General features: G+C 42.5%; 1 protein-coding gene across 2 annotated transcripts in view; it reads right to left on the minus strand.

Annotated features, from left to right (window-relative positions):
* MFGE8 (milk fat globule EGF and factor V/VIII domain containing) overlaps positions 1-13,033 on the minus strand; it is a 56,007-nt gene that overhangs the window by 14,738 nt on the left and 28,236 nt on the right. For both annotated transcript variants that reach the window (XM_070762021.1, XM_070762020.1), the window contains exons 5-6: positions 11,543-11,724; positions 8,770-8,925 (exon numbers count right to left, since the gene is read on the minus strand). In XM_070762021.1, the coding sequence (XP_070618122.1) occupies positions 8,770-8,925; positions 11,543-11,724 (338 nt within the window). The remainder of the gene's footprint in view (positions 1-8,769; positions 8,926-11,542; positions 11,725-13,033) is intronic.

Consider the following 13,033-nt stretch of genomic DNA (forward strand, 5'->3'; position numbering starts at 1 on the left):
GCGGATGATACCCAGCTCTACATCTCCACCCCATGCCCAGTGAACGAAGCGGCGGAAGTGATGTGCCGGTGCCTGGAGGCTGTTGGGGCCTGGATGGGTGTCAACAGACTCAAGCTCAACCCGGATAAGACGGAGTGGCTGTGGGTTTTGCCTCCCAAGGACAATTCCATCTGTCCGTCCATTACCCTGGGGGAGGAATCATTGACCCCCTCAGAGAGGGTCCGCAACTTGGGCGTCCTCCTCGATCCACAGCTCACATTAGAAAAACATCTCTCAGCTGTGGCGAGGGGGGCGTTTGCCCAGGTTCGCCTGGTGCACCAGTTGCGGCCCTATCTGGACCGGGACTCACTGCTCACAGTCACTCATGCCCTCATCACCTCGAGGTTCGACTACTGTAATGCTCTCTACATGGGGCTACCTTTGAAAAGTGTTCGGAAACTTCAGATCGTGCAGAATGCAGCTGCGAGAGCAGTCATGGGCTTACCTAGGTATGCCCATGTTTCTCCATCACTCCGCAGTCTGCATTGGCTGCCGATCAATTTCCGGTCACAATTCAAAGTGTTGGTTATGACCTTTAAAGCCCTTCATGGCACTGGACCAGAATATCTCCGAGACCGCCTACTGCCGCACGAATCCCAGCGACCGATTAGGTCCCACAGAGTGGGCCTTCTCCGGGTCCCGTCAACTAAACAATGTCGGTTGGCGGGCCCCAGGGGAAGAGCCTTCTCTGTGGCGGCACCGGCCCTATGGAACCAACTCCCCCCGGAGATTAGGATTGCCCCTACTCTTCCTGCCTTCCGTAAACTCCTTAAAACCCACCTCTGTCGTCAGGCATGGGGGAATTGAAACATCTCCCCCTGGGCATGTTTAATTTATATATGGTATGTTTGTGTGTATGTCTGTTAGTATATGGGGTCTTTTAAATCTTTAAACATTTTAAAAACTGTTGGATTATTTATGATTTGTTGTTACATGTTGTGAGCTGCCCCGAGTCTTCGGAGAGGGGCGGCATACAAATCGAATAAATAATAATAAATAATAATAATAATTTCAACTGCTTCACTGAATTGGCATAGGGTAGATACGTACAGCTGAGTGTCATCAGCGCACTGATGGAATCTCACCCCTTGCCCACAGATAATCTCACCCAGTGGTTTCATGTAGATATTAAACAGTAGGGGGGGGGGGAGCCAATCCCTGAGGAACCCCAAGAGAAGGGGACTAGGAGACGACCTCTGTCCCCCCACCATCACCCATTGTGACTGACTGGAGAGGTAGGAAGAGAACCACTGCAGGATGGTGCCCCCCACTCTCAACTCCTCCAGTCGGTGCAGAAGGATACCATCGTCAATGGTATTGAAAGCCACTGAGAGGTCAAGTAGCACCAAGATAGAGGTCAATCCCCTATCCCAGGCCCACCAGAGATCATCCATCAGCACAAGCAAAGCAGTTTCAATCTTGAACCACTTATACTTTTAAGTCAACTTTCAAAAATAAGTACAGTACTATGTTTTCCCCCAAATAAGACCCTGCCTTATTTTATTTTACTTTATGTTAATCCTGAAATAAGCGCTTGGCCTTATTGCCACGCACTCAAAAGCCCAGTTGGGTTTATTATCAGGGGAGGTCTTATTTTGGGGAAAATAGGGTAGGACAGAAACATGGTGCACCAGTATTTGGACGGGAGTCACTGCTCACAGTCACTCCTGCCCTCATCACCTTGAGGGTCGACTACTGTAATGCTCTCTACATGGGGCTACCTTTGAAAAGTGTTCAGAAACTTCAGATCGTGCAGAATGCAGCTGCGAGAGCAATCATGGGCTTTCCCAAAAATGCCCATGTAACACCAACACTCCACAGTCTGCATTGGTTGCCAATCAATTTCCGGTCACAATTCAAAGTGTTGGTCATTACCTATAAAGCCCTTCATGACACCGGACCAGGGTATCTACGAGACCGCCTTCTGCCGCACAAATCCCAGCGACTGGTTAGGTCCCACAGAGTGGGCCTTCTCCGGGTCCCGTCAACTAAACAATGCCAATAGGCGGGACCCAGGGGAAGAGCCTTCTCTGTGGCGGCCCCGGCCCTCTGGAACCAACTCCCCCCAGAGATTAGAATTGCCCCCACCCTCCTCGCCTTTCGTAATCTCCTTAAAACCCAACTCTGCCGTCAGGCATGGGGGAACTGAGATATTCTTTCCCCCTAGGCCCTTACAATTTATGCATGGTATGTTTGTATGTATGTTTGGTTTTACAAATAAGGGTTTTTTAGCTGTTTTAGTATTGGATTTACATGCTGTTTTGTATTACTGTTGTTAGCCGCCCCGAGTCTACGGAGAGGGGCGGCATACAAATCCAATTAATAATAATAATAATAATAATAATAATAATAATAATAATAATGGGTTAACCTATGTAGATACAGACTAATTTAAGTTCCTAAAGCCCAATAGGACTCAAAAAAACCCAACCCCAAACAATGGAAGCTATTATCCTCTACAGCAGGGGTGTCAAACCAAATGTTCATGGGCCGGATTGGGCTCACAGGGTGCTTAAATCGGGCCTGCAGGGTTGCCCTGGAAACAAGCCGACCAGCCCACTACAGTATAAGCGAAAATGGAGGCTGGGACTGCAGAACATATACTATACCGCCTTTACTTAAACAAGCTTGTCCATGCAATTCAAGAGAAATCTAAACCATCGCATCATTGACATATTGTCGTGTTTAGAGGAATACAAGGCATTCACTCATTGTGTATGTCTTACGACAATAAGATCTTTGGTGTCCAAAGTATTTACCTTCTGATCTTAATGACAACACCATAGGCAAATTTCCTGTGGCAGAATTCAAGATACACCAAGTACTAATATCCCCAATTGCTTTACATTTATTTGTTCTCATAAGCTTTTCTATTTTATTGCGCATGGATCGCCGAGCAAAATAAAGATTGCATTGTACTAAGGTGAGGTGTATGCCTAGGATAATACAACTCAACAATTATACTATTGTAGATTACTGCTTAAAAATAAATAAAAGATAATCCCCATAATTGATGAACTAAAAAGCATTAAGCTTTGCAACTGATAGATTAAACAAACGCCTGTTAATGAAAGGTTTTTTTTTTCTTTTAATGACCCTGCAATCCTTTGCATCAGGGTAGAATTGGGGTGATTGAATGGAGCTGAGTTTTTACTGGACGGACGCCCTTTCCGATGCCTCTGCAGAGTTCACAGCAGATATTTTCTCTTTATGCCCAGAGATAGAGAAATATCTGCTGCTACCTAGGATTGAACTCAGAGCCTCCTGATTGTGAGGTGAGAGCGCCACCTCTAGGCCAACGTACCACTCCTATAGCCAGCAGATTAATCAAGGCAAAATAATATTCATTTGTTAAATTCCACATTAAAAGACACTGTTAAGGAAAAGTGATCGAGCTACCCCTGAATTATCAGGAACCTGCATTTAGGAATGTCTGTTTGTTTATTTATTAGATTTCTATGCTTCCCTATTCCTCAGACTCATGGCGGCTCACAACAAAAGTGAATACATAACATATATGTAAATTATGTATAACATATCACAATGACTATAAAGTGTCATTGCCAATGACTCTAAAGTGTGCAATAGGGTTGATATTCCTGGAGGCGTGTATAATATGGTAAATGATTTAGCTTTACTAGATAAATGGACAAAGCAATGGAAACTGCAGTTTAATGTTTCCAAATGTAAAATAATGTACTTGGGGAAAAGGAATCTTCAATCTGAGTATTGTATTGGCAGTTCTGTGTTAGCAAAAACTTCAGAAGAGAAGGATTTAGGAGTAGTGATTTCTGACAGTCTCCAAATGGGTGAGCAGTGTGGTCCGGCGGTAGGAAAAGCAAGTAGGATGCTTGGCTGCATAGCTAGAGGTATAACAAGCAGGAAGAGGGAGATGTGATCCCGCTATATAGAGTGCTGGTGAGACCACATTTAGAATACTGTGTTCAGTTCTGGAGACCTCACCTACAAAAAGATATTGACAAAATTGAATGGGTCCAAAGACGGGCTACAAGAATGGTGGAAGGTCTTAAGGAAAGTCTTCAGGAAAGACTTAATAAACTCAATCTGTATAGTCTGGAGGACAGAAGGAAAAGGGGGGACATGATCAAAACATTTAAATATGTCAAAGGGTTAAATAAGGTTCAGGAGGCAAATGTTTTTAATATGAAAGTGAACACAAGAACAAGGGGACACAATCTGAGGTTAGTTGGGGGAAAGATCAAAAGCAACATGAGAAAATATTATTTTAGTGAAAGAGAAGTAGATGCTTGGAACAAACTTCCAGCAGACGTGGTTGATAAATCCACAGTAACTGAATTTAAATATAAGGGCAGACTAGATGAATTTAAATATAAGGGCAGACTAGATGGACCATGAGGTCTTTTTCTGCCGTCAGTCTTCTACGTCTATGTTTCTAAGCTAAGCAAAGCTCTTGGTTTTTAGTCCTTATCTTGTGGATTTTAACCATTTTTATATTTATGTTTTTATTGCTGTACAGTGGGATAGCGAGATGGGCGGCATCTACATTTAATAAATAAAATAAAAACTCGTTAAACCCAGTAACAGCATGTGGGCTTTTAGTATCCGGCATTCAATAATATTGAACAAGAGAGCCAGGATGCAACAGCTTGGTTAATTTAACTAGATCAACAAACTTTGGCTGGCTTAGTAAAACTTAGCCCTGAGTAAACATGATGCTGGAAAATTCAGATGACAGCTTTTTCTAACAGTTCTGATTGCTCATTAATGCAGGGACCTGGAGAGTAACTTTACATAGCCATTTTATTTATTTATTTTTAAAGAATGAGGTCAAGTCAGCATTCAGTTTTTACAGGCTACACCCCACATGCCTCAAGTTAATACTGAAACTAATTCCCCCAAAGGTGCTTGGTGCCTTTTCTTCCCCACAAGGTAAGAAGAACTTCAGTGGGGTGGAGGGGGGAAGAGAGAGAGCAGAAAGAGAAAGGAACCCCAAGAGGAACTGACAAAGTCAATGATGCTTGAAGAGAAATGTGCTTCTGATTATATTGCTAAGTCAGGGCTTGCAAAAATTTTAAAACAAATTAAAAAAACACCCAGAGCTGCTGGATTTCCAAATATTTAACACCAACTGCAGCTCTTCAGATACCCTCAAGCTATAAAAACTGAGCGCTACCGACCCATCTGGAGCAGGGTGAAAATTAAATGTAATTAGCATTAAGTATAGAGGAGGGCAAGGTGCTAAAAAGTCAGCCTATAGGAATGGAATTCTAGTAATGCAGACACAAAGTCATCTACACACACACACCTCATATCCCCAAGGCTTTTATTTTTAAAAAAGTAGAAAATTTTGTTCCTGTTTGTTTACAATATGGCATAACATATAATTTTCTATACAAGAGCCAAGTTTGGGGTCGTGGTTAAGGTCAGGGGTGAAATACTACTGGTTCACTCATGCCTGTTGGTTGTCGGAGAGTCAGTCGCGACGGCGTGGCGAGACTCCGCCCACTCACCTCCGAGACCGCCTTCTGCCGCACGAATCCCAGCGGCCAAAGGTCCCACAAAGTTGGCCTTCCCCAGGTCCCGTCGACTAAACAATGCCGTCTGGAGGGACCCAGGGTAAGAGCCTTCTTTGTGGGGGGCCCGGCCCTCTGGAACCAACTCCCCCCCCAGATTAGGACTGCCCTCACCCTCCTCGCCTTTCGTAAGTTATTAAAAACTCATCTTTGCCTCCAGGCATGGGGAAATTAACACATACACCCAATTGTCAAGGTTGGTGTATGGTTTGATTGGATTGTGTGGTTATTTTATTATAAGGGTTTTAAATTGTATTTTTAAAATTGTATTTGTACACTGTTTATGTTGTTGTGAGCCGCCCCAAGTCTTCGGAGAGGGGCGGCATACAAATCTAATAAATTATTATTATTATATTATTATTATTATTCACCTGGACGCTGTGATTTGGGTTCTTTCACCCTCAGCGCATGCGCAAAGCATTCTCTCCATGCGCAGAGGGTAAAAGAACCCAAATAGTGGGCGGAGCCTCAAACTGCCTTCGTGCTTGGCTCTCTGATGACCGACAGGCACAAGCGAACCGGGAGCATTTCACCCCTGGTTAAGGTGCCAGGCTAGAAATGGGAAGACCGTGAGTTCTAGGCTCACCTTAGACCAGTGATGGCAAACCATTCTTTTCCTCCGGTGCCGAAATAAAGCACATGTGTGCTATTGCACATGTGTGTGTGCCCATAGTCATATTCAATACCACTCCACATGCCCAAGGTCCCCCGTTTCCTGACTTCCAGTGGGCCCAGAAAGCCCATTTTTCACCATCCCCAGGCTCCAGAGGCTTTCATGGAGCTTGCGGAGGGCAAAAAGATCCTCTCCTGCCCCGCTGGAGGACCTCTAGAGGCCAAAAAAGCCCTCCCAGAGCCTCCATGTGAGCCAAAAATCAGCTGGCATATGCCCACATGAGTGATGGAGCTGAGCTAGGGCAATTCCTCATGTGCCAGCAGATATGTGGTACACATGCCATAGGTGCTCCGTCACGGCTCTAAAGGTTTCCCTGGAGCCTGGAGAGGGCAAAAATGCCCTCCCCCATTTCTCCGGAGTCCCTCTGTAAGCCAAAAACGCCCTCCCAGAGCCTCCATGCGGGCCGAAAATCAACTGGCGGGCATTCACATGCACGTTGGAGCTGAGTGAGAGCAATCAATGGCCTGTGTGCCAGCAGATATGGTTCCACGTGCCACCTGTGGCACTCATGCCATAGGTTCGCCATTGCTGTATTAAACCCAAAGCCAGGGGGGTGATGTTGGGCCAGCCCTTCACTCTCAGCCTGGGAAGCAAACAATGGTGACCCACTTCCAAGAAAATCTTGCCAAGAAAACTACACATACTACTGTTGTAGTCTGACCACTTCAGTAGTAGGGTCCTACTGGAATGGTAGGGGATGGCCAATGATGGGCAGCAGCCGGAAAAGTCAGGTGCTCCATCCTGGTAGAATTTATTGGGTTGTGCATGCAATTGTGTGCCCCCTAGGCGTGCCCGCAAGTGCCCGCACGAGATCCAAATCTCATGCAAGAAAGCTGGTGCGAGAGAGATTTTGGCTATTTTCACCAATTTTTTGCTTCCACGCATGCTCAGAAGCAAAGAAATAGGCAAAAATCACTTAAATCTCACGCATGAGAGCATCCTCGCATGAGATCCGGCTTCGGGCGCATGCACAGAAGCTGAATCTTGTGTGCAGGCACACATGTGCCAGTCGTGCCCGCACCTGCAGCGGGAGTCCTCCACTAGGGATGGCGCACCAGTAGTCAAAGTTGAGCTGCGCGTGCAGCTTTGGGTGTCTGGTATCTGCACACATCCCAGCAAGATTTGCTTCTGCGCATGCGCAGGGAGCCAAAAACATAGCAAAATCTCATTGGGATGTGCACGCACACCAGAGACCTAAAGCTGCATGCACAGCACATTGGTAGTGGCAACCCCCACCTAGACCCCTTGCCAGGAATTAACACTAACTCAAGGGCACCCACCCCACCCACCCCAAAAAACCCAGCCCTCCAGGGCTTTGGGGGAAAAAAATCACAGAACATTTTGTTCCCATGTATGTTTATAATATTTCATCATATAGAAAGAATTTCTATGCATCTTACAACAATTTACACCATTGCTCAGATAAATTGCCAAGGCCTTTCCCTTCTTTTAAATGTGAATGGTGCTACTTTACACATGCAACTCATATATTTTCCTGATGGGAATTTTTTTTTTCCTGTGTGAAAGACAGAAAGAGAAGGGAGGGAGGAAGTGGGAGAGAAAGGGAGGGAGGAAGAAAAGAGAGAAGGAGGGAGGAAAGAAAGAGGAAGAGAAGAGGAGGGAAGGGGAGGAAAGACAGAGGGAGGGAGAAAGGAAGGAAAAAAACAGGAAGAGAAGAGGAAGAGAAAAATAATATCCTCTTTTATATAAAAGCTTTAGGCGTTTGCTTTAATAAAAAGAAGAATTAAGGGAAGAATTAGTGAAGAGGTAAAGGAAGCCAAAGAGCTCCCTGCTGGAGAATACCTGAAAATGTTTTTGTTGTCTACTTTTATGCTCTTGAAAGGATAACACTGTAATGTAAACACATCATAAACGTGGTTTAAAATAAGCCAAAAAGTGGTTGGAAATGAGCAAGCAAAACTACTGTGGGACTTCCGATTTCCGACTGACCGAATTCTGAAGCATAACACACCAGACATTGTGATCGTGGAGAAAAAGAAAGTATGGATCATCGACATCGCAATCCCAGGGGACAGCAGAATTGAGGAGAAGCGGCTAGAGAAATTAGTGAAATACGAAGATCTGAAAATTGAGCTGCAATGACTCTGGCATAAGCCAGTGAAAGTGGTCCCAGTGGTACTTGGCACGCTGGGCGCAGTATCAAAGGATCTCAGCGGACATTTGAAAACCATCGGAATTGACAAAATCTCCATCTGTCAATTGCAAAAAGCCGCTTTACTGGGATCGGCAAATATAATTCGCCGCTACATCACGCAGTCCTAGGTGCTTGGGAAGTGCCCGACTGGTGATGAAATACAAAATCCAGCATAGTGATCTTGTTAGCTGTGTTGCATTGATGATGATGATGATGATGATGATGATGATGATGATGATGATGATAATAATAATAATAATAATAATAATAATAATAATAATAATAATAATAATATCATCTTTGGGTTTTTTTCTTTCTTTCGCCTTTGGTCACTCTCTCTTACCCACCTTTCCCTGGTTCTGGTTGTCATCTTTGTAGAATTCAAATACTCGTCCATCTAGACTGTAGGAAACTTTGTAAGACTCGACGTACTCCGATAATCCTGCACGGCCTGCTCCTTGAGTAGCAACCCCAGAGATGAACATCGTCTTCAACAGATTGACCTGCATGGATTTAAAAAAAAAAAAAAGTGGCTTTAAAAGAGGCAGAATGAATCAAATTGGCTGGGTACTTAAATGAAAACAGCAAATGAAATAGCAAATGAAAATAGCAAAACCGAGCACTTGATCCTGTGTCAAAAATCAAACTGTACTGAAGTTACATTGTTCTTTGCATCTGTTCTACAAATGTGAACTCGGGTTTCGTTAATTAGCTCAACACAGTAATTTTCATAAGAAAGGGTAAAATTGTAATCTCCCTTGGGCCTGGATCTGTTTGTTTGTTAAAAGAAGGCTAAGAACTTAAAACTAACATTTACAGTATGAATTTATCACCAGAAAATGAAAAATTCTGTAAGAATTTCCATGCCAAGCTCTGTCTAACAAAGGACCAACTCAAGCTTTGTTGTTGTTATTGTTTTTAAAAATATAACAGAGTTTTGTTTCCCATCTCACTGTAAACAACAGATAGGCTTGTTAAATTGGAATACTTTTTATATTACACTGGGGAACAATTTGTAACACAATTTATGTTGACTTTGATTTTTGAGCTTTTTTATAGTTAATGAGGCATGCTGGTTTCAAAACTGTAGTTAGTTTTCTTCTACCACGTCAAGTTTTTTCTCTACAACTTATATATATATATACAGTGTTCCCTCGATTTTTACGGGTTCAAACTTCGTGAAAAGTCTATACCACGGTTTTTGAAAAATATTAATTAAAAAATACTTCATGGGTTTTTTCCCTATACCACGGTTTTTCCCGCCCGATGACGTCATATGTCATTGCCAACCTTTTGTTTGCCTTTAATAAATATTTTTTTAAATAAACTTTAATAAATAAACAGGGTAAGTAATAATCTAAATGGTTGCTAAGGGAATGGGAAATTGCAATTTAGGTGTTTAAAGTGTTAAGGGAAGGCTTGTGATACTGTTCATAGCCAAAAATAGTGTATTTACTTCCGCATCTCTACTTCGCGGAAATTCGACTTTCGCGGGCGGTCTCGGAACGCATCCCCCGCGAAAATCGAGGGAACACTGTAATAGAATTAGGCAACATGAGCATCAAATTGCATTTTTTGTACATTCTACTTGCTAACTTCCTGGAAAATCTTGGTGCAATTATGAGCAAAGTGAGCGATTCCACCAAGATTTGAAAGTCATGGAAGCAGTATATCAAGGTAGATGGCATGTACATATGATGGCTGACTATTGTTGGAGCATCAAGCGAGAATGTCCACAGATTTAACACTCCAGAAAAAGCTATAAGTGAAAAATTTTACTTTAATATGTATAATGACCATTCGATTAAAAAAATAACTATTTGTATGAACACAATTTAACTTGTAGTAACTATTATAGCCTTTGCATGAATAAAATTATTCTTTGTAAACAGTAAGTTTTTACTTTGCTTTCCTTTATGTGCACAATTTGTATGACTTTTGAAGGTATCCTGTATCCTGATAGACAAAAACTGTGGTTATTTTTGGATCCAGAGACCAGTTGAAAACAAGTTACAGATTTAAGACAATGAAATTGCTGTTCCCCAGTGTTAGCATTTTGTGTTTCAATGTAGATTGTTATTTTATTATACAGTATATTGGGATCTGTACTGAAGAAAGTTGGAAGTCACTCTTTTTGTATTTCTTTCTTCCATTTTTTCCCCTTGTCCTTTCTAATTTCTTACTCCCTTTGATTCCCTGCCTTCTTTTCCTGTCATTTTGTATTTTATCTCTTTCTGAAACTAATAAAATCGGCTCAAATAAAAAGAGGTAGAATTGTAAGGAAACTTAACCAGAGAGAAGTTTATCTTTCCTTCCTCAGATCTATCACATCACCGCCAGCAAATCCTGACACTGTGTTTATGTTTTAAAGAAAGCTTTCGTGGTATCAAAGGAAGCATAAAAAGAAGTTTAATTTTGGCAGGCATGTGTATTTCTCCAGATGTTCTTTAACTCCATCAGCCTCGGCAGGCTTGTCCCACTAAAAAGATAAAGGAGCTGCAATCTAACAACACCTAGTTGATTTCATAAACGCATGGCACAAAATAGGAGAAAAAACCCATCAGTATTTATAGAAGGAAGGCAGCTCAGGTCTCGCAGTGTTCGCCTTAGAACAAGGACAGAAAAATAAATAAATAAATAAAATTGTTTAATTTCAACCCTTTGGAGAATAGCTTGACTCCCTCTTCGTTGTGGCAGCCCCTGAGATATTGGAAGACTGCTATCATGTCTCCCCTGGTCCTTCTTTTCATTGAACTAGCCAAGCCCAGTTCCTGCAACCGTTCTTCATATGTTTTAGCCTCTAGTCCCCTAATCTTCTTTGTTGCTCTTCTCTGCACTTTTTCTAGAGTTTCAACATCCTTTTTGCATCGTGGTGACCAAAACTGAATGCAGGATAATGGCCACGCGTTTCCATTCTCCTTTTGTCAACCCTGGAACCATTTTCAGCCCTGACCCCCCTTCTTGCCTCCAGGAACAATAAACCACAATAAACAACAATAGAGTTGGAAGGGACCTTGGAGGTCTTGTACTCCAACCCACTACTTAGGCAGGAATCCTACACTACTTCAGACAGATGGTTTTCTAACATCCAAGGAATAGAGGCTTCCTCTCCACCCATACCTGAATCCAAGGTTTCTTGTCATAGCTGCTGGCTGTCCAGGCATTCACAACTCCTCTGTTGTGGAGGCGAGCACGGTCAGGGCCCCAGCGTTGCACACCCAGGAAGCCGTAATATACCGATGAGGCTGTAAGCTGGTTGTCTGAGATAGCTCTTGTCTGCATGCCCAGATCATCTTTGCAACCTGGAGTGGGTGAATTTTGGAAGGGAAGAAAAGGAAAAACAAAACAAAAAAACCAAGAACATTGGAACAAAGCTCGAATCAAAGGGCAGAGGAGGCATGTAAGAATCAGGATTTTAAAATACAAAAACAAAGGAGAAGTCTTTCTGATAAAATTAGGACCCAATTATCCAATATACTCCTAGGGAATTTGGGCTCCAAATATGGATCTGGCTGCAATGGAAGGAGCATCATTCACACACATCAAGTAGTTCAAGAAAGGACTCAGAGGGAAGTGCAGAAGTGCTAAATAATTGGGGAGGGGGCTATCTGCAAGGTGGCAAAAGATGCCTTTGATGAAGTGGGTGGCATGAAAATTAGGAAAAAGGGAGGGAGGGGAGGGGAAGAGAAACAAAGAATAGAAATGGAATGGAATAACATAATGGAAGGGGAAGGGAGGGGAAGGAAAGGAAAGAGAAAGAAAGGGAGGGAAAGGAGGAAAGGAAAGGAAAGGAAGGGAAGGGAAGGAGAGAAAGGAAGGGAAGGAAAGGAAAGGAAAAGAAAAGAAAGGAAAGGAAAGGAGAGAAAGGAAGGAAAGGAATGGAATGGAATGAAAGGAAAGGAAGTATGGGACAGAGAATTCCATTTACCTCCTGAATTTAAAAAAAATAAATCACCAAAGAACAAGGTGGTTAGAAAAACCTCATTCAAGTTTTTAACCCTAATTTCACACATGCTAAGCAGCCATGAATTAAGTGTTGCAATACAGCCCACCTCATCAGGCAGTTGTAGGATTAAACAAACAAAAAGACAAAGCTCTTGTTATGCTTTTTTTTTTTAAAAATGCATTTTTTAAAAAAAAAGCACAATGAGCTTTTGTGCAGCTCGTTTTGTTTTGCACTGTGCTGTGCTGCTCTGCTAATGGAAGCAAGCTTTTGCATTTGTTCAGAAAAGCGAAAATGTCCGAGCGTTCTCTTGCCTTAGGACTGAGCCCTAGGTTCAAGTAGCGGTATGTGTGCTTGTGTGTGAAATCACTTCACTTTTGGCTACAAGGAATCACTAAAAGGAACAAGCAGACCCACATAGTCCATTAAAAAAACAAACCTCAGCGCGAGAATATCTATGAAGAGTTACACCAATTGGGAAGATAATTTTACTGCCCTGAAAATTCCTAGCTAGTCCATTGGTTTATTTATTTTATTCTATTTATTTCTTTTGTCCAATACACAATGAGGGTTTTAGTGGGTATATATCTATATACACATAGTAAAATACATGATGAAGGTTATAGAGGAGATACTCATAGTAAAATATATCTAAGAAATAATAGAAA

Source organism: Erythrolamprus reginae, chromosome 10 (assembly GCF_031021105.1).
Source record: "Erythrolamprus reginae isolate rEryReg1 chromosome 10, rEryReg1.hap1, whole genome shotgun sequence".
Classification (NCBI taxonomy): Eukaryota; Metazoa; Chordata; class Lepidosauria; order Squamata; family Dipsadidae; genus Erythrolamprus; species Erythrolamprus reginae.